Source organism: Bombina bombina, chromosome 1 (genome assembly GCF_027579735.1).
Source record: "Bombina bombina isolate aBomBom1 chromosome 1, aBomBom1.pri, whole genome shotgun sequence".
NCBI classification, from domain to species: domain Eukaryota; kingdom Metazoa; phylum Chordata; class Amphibia; order Anura; family Bombinatoridae; genus Bombina; species Bombina bombina.
The window spans coordinates 175,708,181-175,734,680 of record NC_069499.1 but is presented as its reverse complement, the minus strand read 5'-3'; the positions used below and the strand labels follow the sequence as shown (position 1 = coordinate 175,734,680).

General features: G+C 38.5%; 1 protein-coding gene and 1 long non-coding RNA gene across 3 annotated transcripts in view; one reads left to right on the top strand and one right to left on the bottom strand.

The window, feature by feature from the left end:
• The window catches only part of SLC25A21 (solute carrier family 25 member 21), a 939,705-nt gene that overhangs the window by 353,171 nt on the left and 560,034 nt on the right, over positions 1 to 26,500 (bottom strand). For both annotated transcript variants that reach the window (XM_053697732.1, XM_053697731.1), the window contains exon 4: positions 19,412 to 19,495. In XM_053697732.1, the coding sequence (XP_053553707.1) occupies positions 19,412 to 19,495 (84 nt within the window). The remainder of the gene's footprint in view (positions 1 to 19,411; positions 19,496 to 26,500) is intronic.
• Positions 1 to 26,500, top strand: part of LOC128645018 (uncharacterized) — a 261,753-nt gene that overhangs the window by 185,816 nt on the left and 49,437 nt on the right. The gene's annotated exons all lie outside the window — the stretch shown is intronic.

The following is a 26,500-nucleotide window of genomic DNA, read 5'->3' as shown; positions in this document are numbered from 1 at the left end:
AGTTTGGACAGACGATCCTGGTAGGGTTGCCACCCGTCCCTTAAAATACAGAACACTTATAAGTTACACATGCTGCAGGGTGTGCAGGGAGGAATATGAATAGTGCTGTCCAGAAACACAATACATGTTCCTCCCTGCACACCCTGCAGCATGTGTAACTCATAAGTGTCCAGGTAAACATGGCTGAGGTGGCAACCCTAGATCCTGGTGGCAGCCAGACTGCAGAAATATTACAAAATAGGAAACATACCAGAACCATCCCAGCATACTGTACCCTGCTTACCTCCCAGATTGGAATTGTGATGGACAGTATCTACCTCTGCCTGTCCAGGTTTGATTGGGCCATGTACTTAGATCTGGGGTGGGATGAGTTATTTCACTTTCTAGAGTCATGGAAGGAGGAATACCAGTCCCGCCACTTGTATATTTAAACGCTCAAAATTTAATTTTTGTTATCTTACATTGGGACTTGTATTGTGTGTTTTTCTCAATATTAGTAATGATGGCTAAGATATATAAACTGTATGTGTATATATATATTCTATATATATATATATATATATATATATATATATATATATATATATATATATATATACACATATTCACACACACACACAGGGCCGCCACTAGAAATTTTGAGGCCCCTTACTTAAACATTGATCAGGTTCCCCCTGACAACCCCCCCCCCGTTTGACATGTGCAATTTTTGACCAAGTGCACTTTATTCTTAAGTGTAGTTAAGTGTAGTCAAACTTGGAAATGTTGTAAAGGTAGTAACACACAAATAAGAATTTACATATAGACACTCTTGCAGACACGCAAAGAAAAACACACAAACACACTCAGACACAAACACCCACACAGACACTCAGCACTTGTTTACATTGACCTGACAAGTAATGAGGTAGACTACAGTTTTGTCAAAAAGAGAGATTTACAAGACAAAATATGGGGGCCTATTTATCAAAGCGTCAACTATGTTGCATTCGCCGGCGTCAATATGCTCGCCAGACATCGCTGCCGCAGTCCTGAATATGATCTCCATATTTATCAGAAAAGCCGTCAAAAACATGCGCGTCAAGTATGGTGCAAAGAGCATCGGACTGGTGTTAACTAAGAGTCATAGATGTTGCGGTTATTCGGGTTTTTCCCAACTTTATTTATACTATTTCATTACTGTCCATGGACAAGCACATTTCTCTAAAGCTAATCTTTTATTTTTCATCTGTTAATGTCCAAGAAATAGCTACATTTGTACCTCAACAAACAATATCTCATAAAAAGTTATTTTTATTTTTATTTGTTATACCAAAAAATCTGTTATATGATACTTTCACATAAATTATTGTGTATTTGTATTTCTAGGAGTCATATTTTTTATTTATTTTTTAAATTATTATTAATGCTAAAATTTGTACATATATCCTTGCACATATATATGTGTGTGCGTGTGTGTTATGTCAGAAATGTTTTGCAAACATATTTACATGTCCCTAAGTTCCTTTTTCTGTTCTAAACAATGTTGTCTGTCATATTTCTGTGTTTATTTATACCACTATATGTATATATTGTAAATGTATTATTATTCTGAGCAGGAATAATTGTGAATATAACATGTAATCAGAGTATCATATGTATTTATTTGCAATCAATGGATATTTTAAAGGGATAGAATTTATTTTTTTTAAGTTGCATGATTCAGATAGAACATGTAATTTTGAAGCACTTTGAAATTCTGGTACTGGTATATTTCCCTCATCTCTGAAACATGCACTGGTTACAGCTATCCTCAAAAAACCTTCCCTTGATCCAACCTCCCCATCCAACTACCGCCCTATTTCCCTCCTCCCTCTTGCCTCAAAGCTTCTTGAAAAACTAGTATATGCATGCCTATCCCATTTCCTTACATTAAACTCCCTCTTTGACACACTGCAATCTGGATTTCGTCCCCATCACTCCACAGAACAAGCAATCGTTAAGGTTACCAACGACCTACTTATAGCAAAATCAAAAGGCCACTTCTCTCTGCTTATCCTCCTTGATCTGTCCGCAGCCTTTGATATTGTTGACCACAGTCATTTGCTCCAAACCCTCCAATCCTTCGGCATCTGTGACACAGCCCTCTCGTGGTTCTCTTCCTACCTGTCAAACCGTACCTTTAGTGTAGCCTTCTCTGGGGCCTCCTCTGCCCTGTCACCACTTTCTGTCGAGGTACCACAAGGATCTGTCCTCGGTCCCCTACTCTTCTCAATCTACATGTCATCATTAGGTTCCCTAATAAAGTCCCACGGTTTTCAATATCATTTTTATGCCGACGACACCCAAATCTACTTCTCTGCACCAGACCTATCTCCTTCCTTGCTAACCCGTGTCACTAACTGTCTCTCTCATATCTCTTCCTGTATGTCCTCTGACTACCTCAAGCTAAATCTCTCCAAAACAGAGCTCATTATTTCCCCCCTTCTTCCAAAATCTCCACCCCCATTCTCTCTATAACTGTTGACAACTCCATCATTACTCCTACCCCACATGCCCGATGTTTCGGGGTCACATTTGACTCAGATCTTTCTTTCACTCCTCACATTCAGTCCTTGGCTAAAGCCTGCCGCTTCCACCTTAAAAACATCTCTCCTCCATTGCTATCCCCTGAACCCCCTTACCATGTATGCCTAGGAGTCCAGCTGTTTGTAGATCACCTTCTTAAGAGCTGACTACAAAAGTGTGACTCTTCACAGGGCCCTCTACCCATTTGATCCCTATAATTGATTTGTTGTACGCTGCCTTTGTTTATAGCGCTGCAGAATCTGTTGGTGCTCTACAAATAACTGATAATAATAATAATACTTTCAAAGTATAATACACAATGTAACAAATGGCACTTACAAGTTCTGAATAGAAGGAGGGAGCACCTAAAAAAGGCTAAAGTATCTACATATGCTAAAAATATCAAAGTTAAAAATTAATTTATTACAAACTTAACATACAGTAGGGTACCCTATACACAATTCAGAATGACAAATAAAAACTATTAAAAATAATTAAAACCAATTATGATCAATTGATTAGGGGTAGGTCAATTCCTCAAGACAAGTTTCATCAAATTTGTGAGGAAATAATATAGCTGTGTATAAAAATAAGTGTCCAAAAAAATAATATATATATATAAGTGTCCAAATTGGATATAAGTGTCCTTGATGAGTGTCCAATGTGTCCAAACGGAGACTCCTAGTGTGGTGAATCCTAATTAGGATGTATCTAGTGTTTCCAAAAAAATAATAAAAACAAAAAAACATAATTTATGTAAGAACTTACCTGATAAATTAATTTCTTTCATATTAGCAAGAGTCCATGAGCTAGTGACGTATGGGATATACATTCCTACCAGGAGGGGCAAAGTTTCCCAAACCTCAAAATGCCTATAAATACACCCCTCACCACACCCACAAATCAGTTTAACCAAAAAGTGGGGTGATAAGAAAAAAGTGCGAAGCATAAATATAAGGAATTGGAATAATTGTGCTTTATACAAAAAAATCATAACCACCACAAAAAAAGGGTGGGCCTCATGGACTCTTGCTAATATGAAAGAAATGAATTTATCAGGTAAGTTCTTACATAAATTATGTTTTCTTTCATGTAATTAGCAAGAGTCCATGAGCTAGTGACGTATGGGATAATGACTACCCAAGATGTGGATCTTCCACGCAAGAGTCACTAGAGAGGGAGGTATAAAATAAAGACAGCCAACTCCGCTGAAAATAATCCACATCCAAAACAAAGTTTAAAACTTATAATGAAAAAAACTGAAATTATAAGCAGAAGAATCAAACTGAAACAGCTGCCTGAAGTACTTTTCTACCAAAAACTGCTTCAGAAGAAGAAAACACATCAAAATGGTAGAATTTAGTAAAAGTATGCAAAGAAGACCAAGTTGCTGCTTTGCAAATCTGATCAACCGAAGCTTCATTCCTAAACGCCCAGGAAGTAGAAACTGACCTAGTAGAATGAGCTGTAATCCTTTGAGGCGGAGTTTTACCCGACTCGACATAAGCATGATGAATTAAAGATTTCAACCAAGATGCCAAAGAAATGGCAGAAGCCTTCTGACCTTTCCTAGAACCGGAAAAGATAACAAATAGACTAGAAGTCTTTCGGAAATTCTTAGTAGCTTCAACATAATATTTCAAAGCTCTAACTACATCCAAAGAATGCAATGATTTCTCCTTAGAATTCTTAGGATTAGGACATAATGAAGGAACCACAATTTCTCTACTAATGTTGTTAGAATTCACAACCTTAGGTAAAAATTTAAAAGAAGTTCGCAACACCGCCTTATCCTGATGAAAAATCAGAAAAGGAGACTCACAAGAAAGAGCAGATAATTCAGAAACTCTTCTGGCAGAAGAGATGGCCAAAAGGAACAAAACTTTCCAAGAAAGTAATTTAATGTCCAAAGAATGCATAGGTTCAAACGGAGGAGGAGAAATTGACTTAATGACAGGTTTTATACGAACCAAAGCTTGTACAAAACAATGAATATCAGGAAGATTAGCAATCTTTCTGTGAAAAAGAACAGAAAGAGCAGAGATTTGTCCTTTCAAGGAACTTGCAGACAAACCTTTATCCAAACCATCCTGAAGAAACTGTAAAATTCTCGGAATTCTAAAAGAATGCCAGGAAAAATGATGAGAAAGACACCAAGAAATATAAGTCTTCCAGACTCTATAATATATCTCCCTAGATACGGATTTACGAGCCTGTAACATAGTATTAATCACAGAGTCAGAGAAACCTCTTTGACTAAGAATCAAGCGTTCAATCTCCATACCTTTAAATTTAAGGATTTGAGATCCTGATGGAAAAAAGGACCTTGTGACAGAAGGTCTGGTCTTAACGGAAGAGTCCACGGTTGGCAAGAGGCCATCCGGACAAGATCCGCATACCAAAACCTGTGAGGCCATGCTGGAGCCACCAGCAGAACAAACGAGCATTCCTTCAGAATCTTGGAGATTACTCTTGGAAGAAGAACTAGAGGCGGAAAGATATAGACAGGATGATACTTCCAAGGAAGTGACAACGCATCCACTGCTTCCGCTTGAGGATCCCTGGATCTGGACAGATACCTGGGAAGTTTCTTGTTTAGATGAGAAGCCATCAGATCTATTTCTGGAAGACCCCACATTTGAACAATCTGAAGAAATACCTCTGGGTGAAGAGACCATTCGCCCGGATGTAACGTTTGGCGACTGAGATAATCCGCTTCCCAATTATCTATACCTGGGATATGAACCGCAGAAACTAGACAGGAGCTGGATTCCGCCCATACCAGAATTCGAGATACTTCTTTCATAGCCAGAGGACTGTGAGTCCCTCCTTGATGATTGATGTATGCCACAGTTGTGACATTGTCTGTCTGAAAACAAATGAACGATTCTCTCTTTAGAAGAGGCTAAGACTGAAGAGCTCTGAAAATTGCACGGAGTTCCAAAATATTGATCGGTAATCTCACCTCCTGAGATTCCCAAACCCCTTGTGCCGTCAGAGACCCCCACACCGTCCGATGCAGCAGTCATAAGACCTAGAATTTCCATGCATAAGGCTACAGAAGGGAATGATTGTGACTGAAGGTTTCGACAAGCTGATATCAATTTTAGACATCTCTTGTCTGTCAAAGATAGAGTCATGGACACTGAATCTATCTGGAAACCTAAAAAGGTTACCTGTGTCTGAGGAATCAATGAACTTTTTGGTAAATTGATCCTCCAACCATGATGTTGAAGAAACAACACAAGTCGATTCGTATGAGATTCTGCTAAATGTGAAGACTGAGCAAGTACCAAGATATTGTCCAAATAAGGAAATACCACAATACCCTGTTCTCTGATTACAGACAGAAGGGCACCGAGAACCTTCGTAAAAATTCTTGGAGCTGTAGCTAGGCCAAACGGCAGAGCCACAAACTGGTAATGCTTGTCTAGGAAAGAGAATCTCAGAAACTGATAGTGATCTGGATGAATCGGAATATGCAGATATGCATCCTGTAAATCTATTGTAGACATATAATGCCCTTGCTGAACAAAAGGCAGGATAGTCCTTACAGTTACCATTTTGAATGTTGGTATCCTTACATAACGATTCAATATTTTTAGATCCAGAACTGGTCTGAAGGAATTCTCCTTCTTTGGTACAATGAAGAGATTTGAATAAAACCCCAGTCCCTGTTCCAGAACTGGAACTGGCATAATTACTCCACCCAACTCTAGATCTGAACACACATTTCAGAAATGCTTGAGCCTTCGCTGGGTTTACTGGGACACGGGAAAGAAAAAATCTCTTTGCAGGAGGCCTTAACCAAACAATTTATTACCCTGGAAAGAAAGGGAAAGCAGAGTAGACTTTAGAAGACATATCAGCATTCCAAGTTTTAAGCCATAAAGCTCTTCTAGCTAAAATAGCTAGAGACATATACCTGACATCAACTCTAATGATATCAAAGATGGCATCACAAATAAAATTATTAGCATGTTGAAGAAGAATAATAATGCTATGAGAATTATGATCTGTTAGTTGTTGCGCTAAAGCTTCTAACCAAAAAGTTGAAGCTGCAGCAACATCCGCTAAAGATATAGCAGGTCTAAGAAGATTACCTGAACATAAGTAAGCTTTTCTTAGAAAGGATTCAATTTTCCTATCTAAAGGATCCTTAAAGGAAGTACCATCTGCCGTAAGAATTGTAGTATGCTAAGCAAGAGTAGAGACAGCCCCATCAACCTTAGGGATTTTGTCCCAAAACTCTAATCTGTCAGATGGCACAGGATATAATTGCTTAAAACGTTTAGAAGGAGTAAATGAATTTCCCAAATTATTCCATTCCCTGGAAATTACTTCAGAAATAGCACTAGGGACAGGAAAAACTTCTGGAATAACTACAGGAGATTTAAAAACCTTATCTAAACGTTTAGATTTAGTATCAAGAGGACCAGAATCCTCAATTTCTAATGCAATTAGGACTTCTTTAAGTAAAGAACGAATAAATTCCATTTTAAATAAATATGAAGATTTATCAGCATCAACCTCTGAGACAGAATCCTCTGAACCAGAAGAACCATTATCAGAATCAGAATGATGATGTTCATTTAAAAATTCATCTGAAAAATGAGAAGTTTTAAAAGATTTTTTACGTTTACTAGAAGAAGGAATAACAGACATAGCCTTCTTAATGGATTTAGAAACAAAATCTCTTATGTTATCAGGAACACTCTGAGTATTAGATGTTGACGGAACAGCAACAGGTAATGTAACAGTACTAAAGGAAATATTATCTGCATTAACAAGTTTGTCATGACAAACAGTACAAACAACAGCTAGAGGAACAGATACCATAAGTTTACAGCAGATACACTTAGCTTTGGTAGCTCCAGCACCAGGCAGCGATTTTCCAGAAGTATCTTCTGACTCAGTTTCAACGTGGGACATCTTGCAATATGTAATAGAAAAAACAACATATAAAGCAAAATTGATCAAATTCCTTAAATGACAGTTTCAGTCATGACAAACAGTACAAACAACAGCTAGAGGAACAGATACCATAAGTTTACAGCAGATACACTTAGCTTTGGTAGCTCCAGCACCAGGCAGCGATTTTCCAGAAGTATCTTCTGACTCAGTTTCAACGTGGGACATCTTGCAATATGTAATAGAAAAAACAACATATAAAGCAAAATTGATCAAATTCCTTAAATGACAGTTTCAGGAATGGGAAAAAATGCCAGTGAACAAGCTTCTAGCAACCAGAAGCAATAAATAATGAGACTTAAATAATGTGGAGACAATAGTGACGCCCATATTTTTTTTAGCGCCAAAAATGACGCCCACATTATTTGGCGCCTAAATGCTTTTGGCGCCAAAAATGATGCCACATCCGGAACGCTGACACTTTTGGCGCAAAAGAACGTGAAAAATGATGCAACTTCCGGCGACACGTATGACGCCGGAAACAGAAAAAAAAAATTTGCGCCAAAAAAGTCTGCGCCAAGAATGACGCAATAAAATGAAGCATTTTCAGCCCCCGCGAGCCTAACAGCCCACAGGGAAAAAGTCAAATTTTAAGGTAAGAAAAAAATTGATTTATTCATATGCATTATCCCAAATATGAAACTGACTGTCTGAAATAAGGAATGTTGAACATCCTGAGTCAAGGCAAATAAATGTTTGAATACATATATTTAGAACTTTATAAAAAAGTGCCCAACCATAGCTTAGAGTGTCACAGAAAATAAGACTTACTTACCCCAGGACACTCATCTACATGTTGTAGAAAGTCAAACCAGTACTGAAACGAAAATCAGCAGAGGTAATGGTATATAAATAAGAGTATATCGTCGATCTGAAAAGGGAGGTAAGAGATGAATCTCTACGACCGATAACAGAGAACCTATGAAATAGACCCCGTAGAAGGAGATCATTGAATTCAAATAGGCAATACTCTCCTCACATCCCTCTGACATTCACTGCACGCTGAGAGGAAAACCGGGCTCCAACCTGCTGCGGAGCGCATATCAACGTAGAATCTAGCACAAACTTACTTCACCACCTCCATAGGAGGCAAAGTTTGTAAAACTGATTTGTGGGTGTGGTGAGGGGTGTATTTATAGGCATTTTGAGGTTTGGGAAACTTTGCCCCTCCTGGTAGGAATGTATATCCCATACGTCACTAGCTCATGGACTCTTGCTAATTACATGAAAGAAATAAAAATAAAAGTGAAAAATAAAAAAAATTAAGTTAAAAAAATTAAAAATATAGAACCAAAAGGTGAAGCTCCAAAAATCCAATATAATATACAATATAATTGATACCTGTGAAAACAAAAATTACATAGTGCAATACTGATAAAATAAATTGAGACTATTAGGAATAGGCTTACCCTATTTTCAGACTCGAGCATCTATATTGATGCATTTTGGCCCCAAACTGGGCCTTTTTCAAGATTTCAAGATGTCAACTGCTAGTAGTGTTATGACTTAAATAGCCTGTATTGGCCAATCATAATCTAGACTTTTTCCCCCCTCAAAAATGCCCTTGTGTATATCATTGATTTTGGTCATTGCCCTTAATCAAAATGGTGACTCATTGCTATTATTAGGTCACTTCCAGGCTCGAAAATGCCCTTATGTATATCATTGATTTCGGTCACTGCCCTTAATCAAAATGGTGACTCTTATTGCCATTATTAGGTCACTTCCGGTCTTGAAAATGCCCTCATATATATCATTGATTTCGATCATTGCCCTTAGTCAAAATAATGACTATTAGTATCATTTATTAAGTCACTTCTGGTCTTAGTGATATTCAAAGAAGCCATTTCACTTTTAAAATAAATATCCCAAATCTAAGTTTACACTAAGTTTTGTTGTATATTAAGCCTAAAATGGAATACCCTTAGGTGTATCAGAGGATCCGGATTGTTAATTGGTAATCGTTCACGGAACTTAGTAAATTACCGGTAGTGAGAATACGTCACTTCTGGATGATGCGTTACTTCCGTTTTTTTGGATTCTGCGTCACTTCAGGCAAAAAACATAATTTATGCTTACCTGATAAATTCCTTTCTCCTGTAGTGTAGTCAGTCCACGGGTCATCCATTACTTATGGGATATTAACTCCTCCCTAACAGGAAGTGCAAGAGGATCACCCAAGCAGAGCTGCTATATAGCTCCTCCCCTCTACGTCACACCCAGTCATTCGACCGAAAACCAAACGAGAAAGGAGAAACTATAGGGTGCAGTGGTGACTGGAGTATAATTTAAAATTTAGACCTGCTATAAAAAACAGGGCGGGCCGTGGACTGACTACACTACAGGAGAAAGGAATTTATCAGGTAAGCATAAATTATGTTTTCTCCTGTTAAGTGTAGTCAGTCCACGGGTCATCCATTACTTATGGGATACCAATACCAAAGCTAAAAGTACACGGATGACGGGAGGGACAGGCAGGATCTTTACGCGGAAGGAACCACTGCCTGAAGAACCTTTCTCCCAAAAACAGCCTCCGAAGAAGCAAAAGTGTCAAATTTGTAAAATTTGGAAAAAGTGTGAAGTGAAGACCAAGTCGCAGCCTTGCAAATCTGTTCAACAGAGGCCTCATTTTTAAAGGCCCAAGTGGAAGCCACAGCTCTGGTAGAATGAGCTGTAATTCTTTCAGGAGGCTGCTGTCCAGCAGTCTCATAGGCTAAACGTATTATACTACGAAGCCAGAAGGAGAGAGAGGTAGCCGAAGCCTTTTGACCTCTCCTCCGTCCAGAATAGACGACAAACAGGGAAGAAGTTTGTCGAAAATCTTTAGTTGCCTGCAAATAAAATTTCAGGGCACGGACAACGTCCAGATTGTGCAGAAGTCGTTCCTTCTTTGAGGAAGGATTAGGGCACAATGAAGGAACAACAATCTCTTGATTGATATTCCTGTTAGTGACTACCTTAGGTAAGAACCCAGGTTTAGTACGCAGAACTACCTTGTCTGAATGGAAAATCAGATAAGGAGAATCACAATGTAAAGCAGATAACTCAGAGACTCTTCGAGCCGAGGAAATAGCCATTAAAAACAGAACTTTCCAAGATAACAGCTTGATATCAATGGAATGAAGGGGTTCAAACGGAACACCCTGTAAAACGTTAAGAACTAAGTTTAAGCTCCATGGTGGAGCAACAGTTTTAAACACAGGCTTAATCCTGGCCAAAGCCTGACAAAAAGCCTGAACGTCTGGAACTTCTGACAGACGTTTGTGTAAAAGGATGGACAAAGCTGAGATCTGTCCCTTTAACGAACTAGCGGATAAGCCCTTTTCTAAACCTTCTTGTAGAAAAGACAATATCCTAGGAATCCTAACCTTACTCCATGAGTAACTTTTGGATTCGCACCAATGCAAGTATTTGCACCATATTTTATGGTAAATTTTCCTGGTAACAGGCTTCCTAGCCTGTATCAAGGTATCAATCACTGACTCCGAGAATCCACGCTTTGATAGAATCAAGCGTTCAATCTCCATGCAGTCAGCCTCAGAGAAATTAGATTTGGATGTTTGATAGGACCCTGCACCAGAAGGTCCTGTCTCAGAGGCAGAGACCATGGTGGACAGGACGACATGTCCACTAGATCTGCATACCAGGTCCTGCGTGGCCACGCAGGCGCTATTAGAATCACTGATGCTCTCTCCTGTTTGATCCTGGCAATCAATCGAGGAAGCATCGGGAAGGGTGGAAACACATAAGCCATGTTGAAGACCCAAGGTGCTGTCAGAGCATCTATCAGTACCGCTCCCGGGTCTCTGGACCTGGATCCGTAATAAGGAAGTTTGGCGTTCTGGCGTGACGCCATGAGATCCAGATCTGGTTTGCCCCAACGCCGAAGTATTTGGGCAAAGACCTCCGGATGAAAAGTTTGGCGACTTAGATAATCCGCTTCCCAGTTCTCCACGCCTGGGATGTGGATCGCTGATAGGTGGCAAGAGTGAAACTCTGCCCAGTGAATTATCTTTGAGACTTCCATCATTGCTAGGGAACTCCTTGTCCCTCCCTGATGGTTGATGTAAGCCACAGTCGTGATGTTGTCCGACTGAAACCTGATGAACCTCAGAGTTGCTAACTGAGGCCAAGCCAGAAGGGCATTGAAAACTGCTCTTAATTCCAGAATATTTATAGGAAGGAGACTCTCCTCCTGAGTCCAAGATCCCTGAGTTTTCAGGGAATTCCAGACAGCGCCCCAACCTATCAGGCTGGCGTCTGTTGTTACAATCGTCCAATCTGGCCTGCTGAAGGGCATCCCCTTGGATAGATGTGGCCGAGAGAGCCACCATAGAAGAGAATTTCTGGTCTCTTGATCCAGATTCAGCATAGGGGACAAATCTGAGTAATCCCCATTCCACTGACTTAGCATGCACAATTGCAGTGGTCTGAGATGCAGGCGTGCAAAGGGTACTATGTCCATTGCCGCTACCATTAAGCCGATTACCTCCATGCATTGAGCCACTGACGGGTGTGGAATGGAATGAAGGATCCGGCAAGCATCTAGAAGTTTTGTTAACCTGACCTCTGTCAGATAAATCTTCATTTCTACAGAATCTATGAGAGTCCCTAAGAAGGGAACTCTTGTGAGTGGCAATAGAGAACTCTTTTCTTCGTTCACTTTCCACCCATGTGACCTTAGAAATGCCAGTACTAACTCTGTATGAGACTTGGCAGTTTGGAAACTTGACGCTTGTATCAGAATGTCGTCTAGGTACGGAGCTACCGATATTCCTCGTGGTCTTAGTACCGCCAGAAGAGAACCCAGAACCTTTGTAAAGATTCTTGGAGCCGTAGCTAACCCGAAGGGAAGAGCTACAAACTGGTAATGCCTGTCTAGGAAGGCAAACCTTAGATACCGGTAATGATCCTTGTGAATCGGTATGTGAAGGTAGGCATCCTTTAAATCCACTGTGGTCATGTACTGACCCCTTTGGATCATGGGTAAGATTGTCCGAATAGTTTCCATTTTGAACGATGGAACTCTTAGGAATTTGTTTAGGGTCTTTAAATCCAATATTGGTCTGAAGGTTCCTTCTTTCTTGGGAACCACAAACAGATTTGAGTAAAACCCTTGTCCGTGTTCCGACCGCGGAACCGGATGGATCACTCCCATTAGTAAAAGATCTTGTACACAGCGTAGAAACGCCTCTTTCTTTATCTGGTTTGTTGACAACCTTGAAAGATGAAATCTCCCTTGTGGAGGAGAAGCTTTGAAGTCCAGAAGATATCCCTGAGATATGATCTCCAACGCCCAGGGATCCTGGACATCTCTTGCCCAAGCCTGGGCGAAGAGAGAAAGTCTGCCCCCCACTAGATCCGTTTCCGGATCGGGGGCCGTCACTTCATGCTGTCTTAGGGGCAGCAGCAGGTTTTCTGGCCTGCTTGCCCTTGTTCCAGGTCTGGTTAGGTTTCCAGCCTTGTCTGTAGCGAGCAACAGTTCCTTCCTGTTTTGGAGCAGAGGAAGTTGATGCTGCTCCTGCCTTGAAGTTACGAAAGGCACGAAAATTAGACTGTCTAGCCCTTGGTTTGGCTCTGTCTTGAGGCAGGGCATGGCCCTTACCTCCCGTAATGTCAGCGATAATTTCTTTCAAACCGGGCCCGAATAATGTCTGCCCCTTGAAAGGTATGTTAAGCAATTTAGATTTAGAAGTCGCATCAGCTGACCAGGATTTTAGCCACAGCGCTCTGCGCGCCTGAATGGCGAATCCGGAATTCTTAGCCGTAAGTTTAGTTAAGTGTACTACGGCATCAGAAATAAATGAATTAGCTAGCTTAAGGGCTTTAAGCTTGTGTGTAATCTCATCCAATGGAGCTGTGTCAAGGGTCTCTTCCAGAGACTCAAACCAAAATGCCGCCGCAGCCGTGACAGGCGCAATGCATGCAAGGGGTTGCAATATAAAACCTTGTTGAACAAACATTTTCTTAAGGTAACCCTCTAACTTTTTATCCATTGGATCTGAAAAGGCACAGCTATCCTCCACCGGGATAGTGGTACGCTTAGCTAAAGTAGAAACTGCTCCCTCCACCTTAGGGACCGTTTGCCATAAGTCCCGTGTGGTGGCGTCTATTGGAAACATTTTTCTGAATATAGGAGGGGGTGAGAAAGGCACACCGGGTCTATCCCATTCCTTAGTAACAATTTCAGTAAGTCTCTTAGGTATAGGAAAAACGTCAGTACACGTCGGTACCGCAAAATATTTATCCAACCTACATATTTTCTCTGGGATTGCAACCGTGTTACAATCATTCAGAGCCGCTAACACCTCCCCTAGTAATACACGGAGGTTCTCCAGCTTAAATTTAAAATTTGAAATGTCTGAATCCAGTTTATTTGGATCAGATCCGTCACCCACAGAATGAAGCTCTCCGTCTTCATGTTCTGCAAATTGTGACGCAGTATCAGACATGGCCCTAGCATTATCAGCGCACTCTGTTCTCACCCCAGAGTAGTCTCGTTTACCCCTAAGTTCTGGCAATTTAGATAAAACTTCAGTCATAACATTAGCCATGTCTTGTAAAGTGATTTGTAATGGCCGCCCTGATGTACTTGGCGTTACAATATCACGCACCTCCTGAGCGGGAGATGCAGGTACTGACACGTGAGGCAAGTTAGTCGGCATAACTTCCCCCTCGTTGTCTGGTGAATTTTGCTTAACATGTACAGATTGGCTTTTATTTAAAGTAGCATCAATGCAATTAGTACATAAATTTCTATTGGGCTCCACCTTGGCCTTTGAACATATTGCACAAAGAGATTCCTCTGTGTCAGACATGTTTAAACAAACTAGCAATTAGACTAGCAAGCTTGGAAAATACTTTTCAAATGAATTTACAAGCAATATAAAAAACGTTACTGTGCCTTTAAGAAGCACACAAAAAAACTGTCACTTTGATATAACAATGAACCGGTTTAGTTATAGCAATCAATTTTTCATATGAAATGCATTAATTTAGCAAAGGATAGCACCCATCAGCAAATGGATTATTAACCCCTTAATACCAAAAAACGATTGACAAATCAAATAAATACGTTTTTATCACAGTCAAAGCACAGTCTCACAGGTCTGCTGTGAGTGATTACCTCCCTCAAACTAGTTTTGGAGACCCCTGAGCTCTGTAGAGACGTCCTGGATCATGCAGGGAGAATAAGGAAGACTGTGACTGAATTTTTAATGCGTAGTAAAAGCGCCAAAATAGGCCCCTCCCACTCATAATACAGCAGTGGGGAAGCTCAGTAAACTGATTTTATTCAAAATAAACGACAGCCAAGTGGAAAATAATGCCCATAAATTTTCACCAAGTACCTCAGAGAGAAAAACGATTAACCTGCCAGTAAACGTTTTAAATATATGAAATAATAATAAAAGCCTGTTGCTAGTCGCTATCACTGCAGAAAGGCTATAAGTTATATGTATACCGTATTTTCTTAGTGAAGTGCCATTCCCCAGAAATACTTTAGTGCCAACATACATACATAACAGCCTGATACCAGTTGCTACTACTGCATTTAAGGCTGTACTTACATTATATTGGTATTAGCAGTATTTTCTCAGTCAATTCCATTCCTTAGAAAATAATATACTGCAACATACCTCTTTGCAGGTGAACCCTGCCCGCTGTCCCCTGTTCTGAAGTTACCTCGCTCCTCAGAATGGCCGAGAACAGCAAATGGATCTTAGTTACGTCCGCTAAGATCATACACAAACTCAGGTAGATTCTTCTTCTAATACTGCCTGAGAAGAAACAACACACTCCGGTGCTGTTTAAAACAACAAACTTTTGATTGAAGTAATAAAAAACTAAATTTAATAACCACACTCCTCTCACACATCCTATCTATTAGTTAGGTGCAAGAGAATGACTGGGTGTGACGTAGAGGGGAGGAGCTATATAGCAGCTCTGCTTGGGTGATCCTCTTGCACTTCCTGTTAGGGAGGAGTTAATATCCCATAAGTAATGGATGACCCGTGGACTGACTACACTTAACAGGAGAAATATGCCATTGTAGCCGGTTTGCAATATAGAATTGTGGGTAATGTAGTTTATGGCTCTATGGACTAGAAAATATAAAATTTTGGGCTCTCCAATATAAAAACTTACAAGTTTTGATGAGTGATCAATGACAAGTATCAAGCAATTTGGAGAGTGGGACCTGTATTACATGGCTTAAACATGGTGCACATAGAATTTTCCAAAATATAAGAAGGACGTTAGCAATATTATGTTGTGTATTTATTTAATTTTTATCTCTATATCTATTAGTGCAACAAGTTTGGGGCAAAACTCTGCACCAAATATGTCGAAATAATATTGTCCCCTTGCTTTGTAATGAGAGACAAAGTTGTAGCATAATCCATAAGTAGTAATGTATTTTTTTTTTTTATCCCTATATCTACTAGTGCACCAAATGTGGAGCAATAATATTGTTTGATTTAGAAAGGGTATACAATTTTAATAAAGTTTCTAATTCACTTTTATTATGTAATATACTTAATTCTCTTGCAGCATCGTACATAAGCTTTCTGTGTTTTCCGACTCGGCATCCGCGACCTCAAGGGTGGCAGATTAAAAACTTGGTATGCTCAGTCGGAAAAGACGCAAGCATAACTGTAGAATTTTTGATAACTTTGTGAGAGCTTCAAATAGTGTCGATTAGGAGGGCGAATGAACACGATTGTGCTCTAATTCCACTGTTTTCAACTCGCATTGATCTGTTTCGGATTCAGATCGCGGGTTCGTATTTTACGTCACAAATTTCAACATTTGCCGATCTTGATGCTTTGATTACTACGGCGGATCAATATCGCGACAATTACGACGCGGAATTCCAGCGTATTTTCAGTTGATGCTTTGATAAATAGGCCCCATGGAGTTCTGATTATCTTTTTGTCAAGGAAGATGCTAACTATATAATGACAACAGCATGCACTGTACAATAATTTGAAGGTTAAGTGGTGGATTAGTTAAAGGTCTCATTAGTCTTAAACTCTGTAGATGTGAATAATCAGTAGTAAGGTCAAAAAAGGAACAGACAACGGACACACACACACAAACACAAACTTGCACATACACCCAAGGAAACACCCACAGATAACACACAAAGACATACATACACACACACACGCACTGAGACATCCACAGAAAACACATAAAGACATACACACACACACACCCACCCTCACTGAAAAATCCACAGAACACACAAAGACATAAATACACACACACACCCTCACTGAGACATCCACAGAAAACACAGACATACACACACACACCTTCACAGAGACACCCACAGAAAATGCACAGACACCCACACACACATACACCCTCACAAAGACACCCACAGAAAACACACAGACATATGCACACACCCTCATAGACACCCACAGAAAATACGCAGACATATGCACACACCATCACAGAGACACCTACAGAAAACAAACAGACATATGCACACATCTTCAAAGAAAAATCCACAGAACACACAGACATACATACACACACACTCACAGAGACATCTAAAGAAAATGGACAAAGACATACGCACATACCCTCACAGACATACATACACACACACACACATCCTCACAGAGACACCCATGGAAAATGCACAAAGACATACACACACACCCTCACAGAGACATCCACAGAAAACTCACAAATACAAAGGCACACACCCTCACAGAGACATCCACAGAAAATACAGACATACATACACACACATGCTCACAGAGACATCCACAGAAAACACAGACATACATACACACACACACACGCTTACAGAGACATCGACAGAAAACACAGACATACATACACACCCACCCTCACAGAGGCATCCACAGAAAATGCACAGAAACATACGCACACACCCTCACAGAGACATCCACTGAAAATGCACAAAGACATTCACACACACCCCCTTGCAGAGAAATCCACAGAAGATCATATTTGTAAATATGCAAACAAAAATACTTTGAATTCAAAATTGTACATTAATGATCTGTCAGAATGGGTAGATGAAGAAAATTACTTTTGAAAGGTTGACATATGTTTGGGGGTTTTCCCCCCCATTTCCCCAACCCAGAGCACCACTTCAAATCTGGTGTACAAATGTTCCCATCTGTCAGCTGTATTTAACATGTAAAAAAAAAAAATAATAATAAAAAAATAATTTTAATAATAGTTGCCTCATGGGTCACCCCCGGATGACGGCCCTACACACACAGACACACATACACAGTTAGTTCCTCTGTCCTAAGAATGAACAGTAATTTTTCTCCCTTCTTATAATAATGCCTTTTGTTAACTCACTGTGTTAGGTTAACGCATGCTATCTATCTTGCATGTTATTATACCACAACTTTTTGGTGGTGTTTGGGGACATATATGTATTTGTGGGTATGGTTGCTGTTAAATTACCCCAGAGTTGTTTTGTATTAGATAAATCTTAACATTTGCTTCTTGAGTATATAACAATTTGATGTTCCAATCTATATTTTCAAAGGCAATCTATGTTTTACATCATTTAAATTCATACGCATGTCCCCTGGCTTTTCAAGCTTTCTCCCAAGCTCCCAAAGATTCTTTATAGGAGCAGTGATTCTGACATTAGGTATTCACATGACACTCTGTAGCTTCATAAAAATAAGTCTGGTCAATACCACCATTATTCTGATAGAACTGCCTATACAGCAAGTGTATGAGCTATATATTTGCCCTAATCGTTCTTCCTTTAAATGCTTTCTGAAGACTTTTCTGTTCAGAGAAGCCTACCACCCAACTCAATAATATTTCTCTTACCTAACAACATTTCCCTCATTCAATCTTGCAGTCCTCACCTGTTTCTCAACCTCCTACCCTTCTAGATTGTAAGTTCCCACGGGAATAGGGCCCTCAATTCCTCCTGTATGTGTTTGTAAATGTTGTCCTGTCTCTTACAAGTCTTATATTATTGTTTTATTTAAATGAACTGTATTCATGGACAGCGCTGCGGAATATGATGGTGCTTCATAAATAAAGTATAATAATAATAATAATAATAATTAAGAAGAGTTTTTGTAAATAAAGTATTTGCGGGGATTATTATTATTGGTTATTTGTAGAGCGCCAACAGATTCCGCAGCGCTGATGGATGCTGTTTAACTATTCCAGAGTTGCTTTATATTAGTTAGACAGCTCTCAACTCAACAGCTCCTTGAATATATACAATTTTGATGTGCAAATCTATATAATTAAAGGTTATCTATGTTTTACATAATTTTATTATAAAAATGAGGTTTACCAATCGAAATCCATGAGTGGTCTTCTTTAATTTAAAGTACCTTCTTCCATTACAATTGTTATATCAGCTTAGGAGGTCCAAAATTGGCCTCTGCAACAACTTAGTAAATCCAGAGTATAGTTGGAATTACGTTTTAAGGCTTGTCCTTTTCATGGATTTTTAAATATATTTTATAATTTCTATATATCTAAATATTGTGGAAGTGCACAATGCAGACTTCACAAACCTGTCACATATCTGTTCATAACAGACCTCAGCAGACTTACTGCGAATAAATGCAAGTTTTGCCAACTAAATGATAGTGACCAGCAGTGTCTACTAGTTAGAAGTTCAGATTGGCTCAAGTGGTGGGGCAGTTTACCCAACAAGGTCTTAACCAGTTGTGAGAAGGTTCCCTCTAGGCTGATAGGTTGATTTATTGCAAGACAACAGAAAAGATGCGTAATTACAAGGTGTTCCATGTCCACTTACGATGACCAGCCCTGAGTGGATTTATTTTTATTGTACTGTAAGGTAACTGAACCATACATTTGTATCTGCTTTCTTTTGCCATTCACTACGCAGACTTACCCTTCAGCGCAATAGATTTTCTTGAAGCAGTCCCCCAGGCTTCTGTAACTAGATGGATCCACATTATTTCTCTGAATCTGAAATCTAAAGATGTAAAGATAAAAATACACTATTAGTAAAACTGTTCTTATATGTTATACCAAATGCAGCTGCACATTCCAATGTATATACAAACATATCCTCAATAGATATGACAGATGTTAATACAGCCACATAAAAAGAGTATGAGGAATAGCCAATAACTACTTCATAAAAGTTAGGGAATATAGCGCTTTTAATAACCATTGTAAATACAAAACATCAGTTCACAAAAACAAACAATATAAAAATAGACTAAAAATGTGTTCTGAGACTAAAGCCATCAAACAGATCCCTATAATATAACCATGATAGTGTAAGCCACTTTAATTTTGGTTGAGCTACCCTCTGGTTGGAATGTTGTAGGTCTCTGTAGTGAGATTTATTATTTATGTAGCGGTTATTGGCTGTTCCTTCATACTCTCTTTTTAAGTTGGTGCATTGAAATTTTTAGGGTTCGCAACAGTGAATGAATTATGTTAAAGTGTTTATATGATTTCAGTAAACTTCCTTCCAACTTGATTTTTAAAAAATATGAATGTGATTTCTGGGAAATAAAAATGACAACTTCCAAAGAACAATTTGTCTCCTTTGTTGCTAGAAGGGAAGATGCTAAAGGTAAGTCTACTCAAAAAATAAATTTTATGATTCAAATAGGGCATGCAATTTTAAACAACTTTCCAATTTACGTTTATCACCAAATTTGCTTTGTTCTTTTGGTATTCTTTGTTGAAAGGGAAACCTAGGTAGGCTCATATTCTAATGTCTAAGCCCTTGAAGGCCGCCTCTTATCTCTGCATTTTTACAATTTTCACAGCTAGAGGGCATTAGTTCATGTGTGCCATATAGATAACATTGTGCTCATGCATATAGAGTTACCTAGGAGTCAGCACTGATTGGCTAAATGCAAGTCTGTCAAAAGAACTAAAATAAGGGGGCAGTCTGCAGAAGCTTAGATACAAGGTAATCACAGAGGTAAAACGTATAATATAAACATGTTGGTTATGCAAAACTGGGGAATGTGTAATAATGGGATTCTCTATCTTTTTAAACAATAACAATTCTGAAATAAACTATCCCTTAAGTTACAAAATGTAAATATGTACGCTTCTAACCTATTTTGTTCTTTAAATTCACTCATTTACCTTCTTCAAGTCATTGTACTTGTTGAATAAGTTTTGGGTGACTGTGTGATTAGATGCAATGTATCACACACAAATATATAATGTTTTAGGCAAATGACATAAGGGGTGATGTCTGGGTACTAAAGGGACAGCAAAATCAAAATGAAACTTTTGTGAATCAGACAGAGCGTGTGATTTTAAATAACTTTCTATTTTACTTCTTTGAAGGTCTTTATAATGGTGCTTGTCTTGAACATAACATTAGACACGGGAAAGCAGGGGAAGAATGCGTTATTATTTATTACCTGGTATTTATGCACTGGACTTTCTTTTTGAGAAACTGACATATTAATAATTAAAGTTCTCCTTTGTAAAAGGCACCAACATAGAGGGCTCAATTTATCGAGCAAGGGCGGACAGCTCTGATTGCCGGAATTTAACATTGCACGCGAGTGCTATATTGCGCTTGCATGCAATCCCGCCCCCTGCCCACGCAATCACGTGCAGGCAGGAGCTGTCAATCTTCATGGTTGGAATTCTCCACCTAAGAGGTGGAGAAGAGAGTAGGGAAGCAGCGGTCTGATGACCGCTGCTTAATAAATTGTGACTGCAGGTTCTCTTGTGAGAACCTGCGGTCGTAGGGAGGTGAAGGGCTTCATAAATTGAGCCCATAATGTTGAGAGATGCTAACACCATACAAAATTAATCTATTAAATTTCATGCAAGTCTTAAATTTAAGGCAGAGATGTGAAAGAATAATAACTAACTTTTATCATTCAAAAACTCAGGGTTGGTGATGAGATTTGTATAAGGCTGTAAGTTAACTCAAGAACTTTTTGAGAGACCATATCCAGGTCCTACCTTCATTGCTTAAAAGGATATAAAACCCAAAATGTTTCTTTCATGATTTAGATAGCGCATTCCATTTTAAACAACTATCTAATTTACTTCTATTATCAAATTTGCTTCATTCTCTTGGTATCCTTTGAAGAAGCGGCAATGCAGTTCTGGAACCTAAGTGAAAACACCTGGTGAGTGAATGACAAGAGGTCTATGTGTGTAGCCACTAATCATAAGCTAGTTGTTAGAAGTGCATTGTCGCTCCTGAGTCTTACCTAGGTATGCTTTTCAAAACAGGATACCAAGAGAAAGAAGCAAATTTGCTTATAAAAGTAAAATTAAAAGCCTCCTAAAATTGCATACTCTGCATCTAAATTATGAACTTAAAAAAACCCCTTTAAAAATCATTCTGTTAAGCTGGATGCAAAGATAAGACTACCATAGATGTAGGAGGGGTTATATATAGCTCTTGGGGTTTGGGAATCTTTGCCTCCTCCTAGTGGTAGGGAGGATAATTGCTGGAGTACTGGCTCATTGACTCTTACCACCTTTATTAAGAAAATCATTCTGTTATACTGGACAACTACAATTAACAGTAGTCTACCAGCAAACTGAATTGCTTACCTAGAAATTAATTATAATTATGATGCTACTTTGCAATATTTCTGATACAGAGCAGGGAGGGATGTGTCAGTGTCAACCTCCCTCTGCACAAACATAACCTTGTCAAACTATCTTTACACATACTATAGTGCAAGCAATAAAAAAGCAAACATTCCCATGCAGAAAAGCACACAGTTTGTTAGACGGACATACTGTAAATGGCATATAGACAGAAACACCACTTTAAAACAAATCCTATATCTCCCCTACTCCTGCAAATTCTCTTGGTGCCTATTTGTATTATATATTGCTGCCTGCATTTGTATTCAAAAGGTTCTGGGTTTTGTTATTTATAATGCTTGTCTATGAAGAAAATTGATCAGCTCTGACAGATACTTGACAGACTTATATTTGCTTTTGGCTTCCTTACGCAAATGGTCTCCACCCATAGAAGTAGGAGACTGTACCTTGTGTTCAAAAACACTGTGGCTCCTCTGTTCTGATACAATGGTGTTTTTTTGCAGGCAGCTTTATTTGTAAATCTAATGCTACATAAAACCCCAAAGCATACTTACATAGCATATGGCAAATACATTAGATATTGCCCATGTTTTTATATACACAATGGTGAAACTAATCAGCTTATATCCCTGAATCCAGCATGAAACTCATAGTATTAAAAAGTCTACATGTTAATAAACAGGTTTCTCGAACACTTATATTTTGTATTTCAAATTAAAGGGACATTCTAAAGTGAAAATTACATGCTCTCAACACTTAGGTAAAATGGAGCTGCCTGAGCAGGAAACTGTCAAGAATGGTAGTCAGGGGACACACCAATAACTGTTCTGCTTAGGAGCTGCAGTGTCTGCAATTCTTGACAGATACTTTATAGCTATGATTTTAATCTCTTTCGTAGTAAGGCAAAAATGTCATGCTATAATAAGTTAGTGTATGTACCTTTAAAATATATACTTCCTTATTGGGAGATTAAAACCCAGATTTTCTTAAACGCATTAGAGAGTAGAAACTATTATAATATTTATTTCTATTTTTACTAGAAAAATAGATTATATTAAAGCACAAGAAACACGTTTGTGATACTCATCAGTACTCATTGGCTGATAAGGACAACTTCTATGTATCTATTGGTGGATAGTGACGCATCTCCACAATGTCTGATGAAAAAGCAAACAAATGTAATTTTATATTTTAATGAACAGCGTGTATTTTACTACAATTTATTATGAGTACAAGATTATTATACCTGCTCAGTGGATACAGTGTGCTGGAGGAGAGTAGAGTGGATGTAACTAACCTAATATATATATATATATATATATATATATATATATATATATATATATACACACACACACAAAGTGTACTTGGTACTCGGGAAATCATATAACACACAAATCACTGATACTATCAACCATATCAAAATTGTTATAAAAAGCACATGTCAAGTGTTATGTTTCATTTGGTGCAGAACTAAAATGTAAAAACAGACTCACTTTGTGCTGCCATTTGACCTATTTGTAATTGTAGCCCATAAAAATGTTAATAATAAAACAATTTTTAACAATGCAACATATTTCCTGAATACATCTTTTTTTTTTAAATTAATTTATTTTTATTTGTAGTATGATATATATTACAACAAAGCAGCAGCGGAAATATGCAACATAAATAAATCCTTATAATTACTATTAAAATCCATATAGTATCTTGATAAACCTTGATCTGAGTATCATACATCCGTCGTTAATGCAAACTGTGAAAACATGGCGGATAATTTGAAGAAGTACAGTATCTAGTGATTAAATGGACACTGAACCTAATTTTTTTCTTTAATGATTCAGATAGAGCATGCAATTTTAAGCAACTTTCTAATTTACTTCTATTATCAATTTTTCTTCGTTCTCTTGCTATCTTTATTTTAAAAAGAAGGCATCTAAGCTAAGGAGCCAGCCCATTTTTGGTTCAGACTATGGACAGCACTTGTTTATTGGTGCTGTCCAATCAGCAAGGACAACCCAGGTTGTTTACCAAAAATGGGCCAGTATCTAATCTTACATTTTTGCTTTTCAAATAAACATATCTAGAGAATGAAGAAAATTTGATAATAGGAGTAAATTAGAAAGTTGCTTAAAATTGCATGTTCTATCTGAATCACAAAAGAAAAAAATTGGGTTCAGTGTCCCTTTAACATCACACAAGTAATGATATGTTTGGATATTTGTACTTTAAATGTAATCAATCGATAGCTGTTGTCTGAGTCAACTTGACGTGTGCGTAATTTAGCTGCTTTATGACAACTTTGGGCATTGATCAAGATGATTGCTTGCGGCAAGGTACATAGTACAGATTTACACCGCGGGATGTCAACTAGTTGAGAGCTTGAAAACGGAGGCCTAGTGTTCTGTGTGCCCTTCCAAACTGCTTTTTGCTTCTATTGCTATCTATCTTGTATATAACAAAAAAATATGCTCGTTTGTTTCAGCACAGGAAATCAAATAAAATACATTTTAAAAAAAAATCACTTGTAGACAAAAAATCAACAAAATAAATATTTAATAGTTTTGTTGTTGTCCCTGTACTATTCAGTGATACTGCATATATTGCCACTTTAATAAGTACTTAAAGGCACATAAAACCCAAACATTTTCTTTTATGATTCAGATAGAGAATACAATTTTAAACAACTTGCCAATTTACTTCTATTATTTAATTAGCTTCCTTCTCTTGTTATCCTTTGCTGAAAGGTTTATCTAGGTTAGCTCAGGAGCAGCAAAGAACCTAGGTTCTAGCTGCTGATTGGTGGCTGCAGATATATAACGATTGTTATTGGCTCACTCATGTGTTCAGTTAGAAACCAGTTCTGCAATGCTGCTAATTCAACAAATGATACCAAGAGAATTACACAAATTACATAACAGAAGTAAATTAGAAAGTTGTTTACAATTGTATTCTATGTCTGAATGATGAAAGAAATTTTTTTGGTTTCATGTTCTTTTACGTATTTACGTATCAGTAGCCTATCTTTTGGAAGTACCAGTCTAGCAGATATAATCATGGTTTTGTACACAGTGCTTGTTGCTTTTTCTTGCTGTGTCTGTACAGAAATATGTAAAATAAAGCACTTCCGTTGCATGGGCTGGGAACCAGACAAAGCAGTTGTGTTACTCAGAGAACAGGTATAGTAAACAGCAGTATGCCAATCGGCACTCAAACAGTGATGGCAAATCATTCGCACCTAGCCCAATCACACTTTGTAGCAACAATGCCGCTGCACAAATATTTTATGGCTTAAGATGCCCATCTCCCCCCGGTACAGCTTGTCCCAGGGTTTCCCTGCAGAGTGTGGATGGGGGGGCAGGATGGTCTCAGTAAGTAGCAGGTCTCACGTTGCTATGTCTGGAATTCCCTTCCTCAGATCCTGTTGCCACAGACTTCTCCGGACTCCAATTTAGCAGCAGGGACCTTCTCATTTTGTGTTTAATGGCCGTAGAGGGATTTACACAAGTATAAAGGTGCAATCCACATTTTTTTTTGTTGACTCAGCCTTTGAACATTTTTTTTTTATGATAGCTAAGTAGCATACAGTATAATATTACTTTTTTAACCATTGAGATAAACACTTGTATTCCTTTAATAAGTGATACACAGTTTCATAGTTTAATCCTTTTTGTGTCTCTGCTTTTATTTAAATAGTTTTATAAAAAGAGAAGAACAAATAAAAATAAACAAATACAGAAATAAAAAGATGAGATTTCAGGTATCATGCTAAAAACTCCAGAAAACTAAAAAATATCTAGTAGACACATACATGATCTAACTCCTGAAGCACAGTTGTTTGAAAGGAAACATGAAGGTATTTTATCACACATGCCTCACTTACATTTACAAACCAATTTATTGAGAGGGAATCGCACCAGAAATAAGGGCTGTTGCTTCCTAAATCATGCAGGCAAATTAACCCATTGGCTGCCAAAGAGAGCACAGTGTGTTCTACCCTCTAAATCAGCTTAAAGGGCCTATCAATCAAGCTCCATATTGAGCTTGACGCACTGTGTTTCTGGCGAGCCTGTAGGCTCGCCAGAAACAGCAGTTATGGAGCAGTAGTCTAAAGACCGCTGCTCCATAACCCTGTCCGCCTGCTCTGAGCAGGCGGACACACATCGCCACAAATCAACCGTATTGGCCGTGAATCTGCAGGGGGCAGCGTTGCACCAGCATCTCACAAGGTCTGTCGGACCTGATCCGCAGATTGGGAAATGGGTTAAAAACTAATTTAAACTTCTATAACAGGGTTGTTCCCATGACAGACCTGAGCGTGACATAGTCAGTGGTAAGTGGCTACTCACATATGCTGCTCATTTCTTTGTGTATGGAGCTGCAATGAATTGTGGCTCCTAAGAACAAATTTAAAAAACCCTCT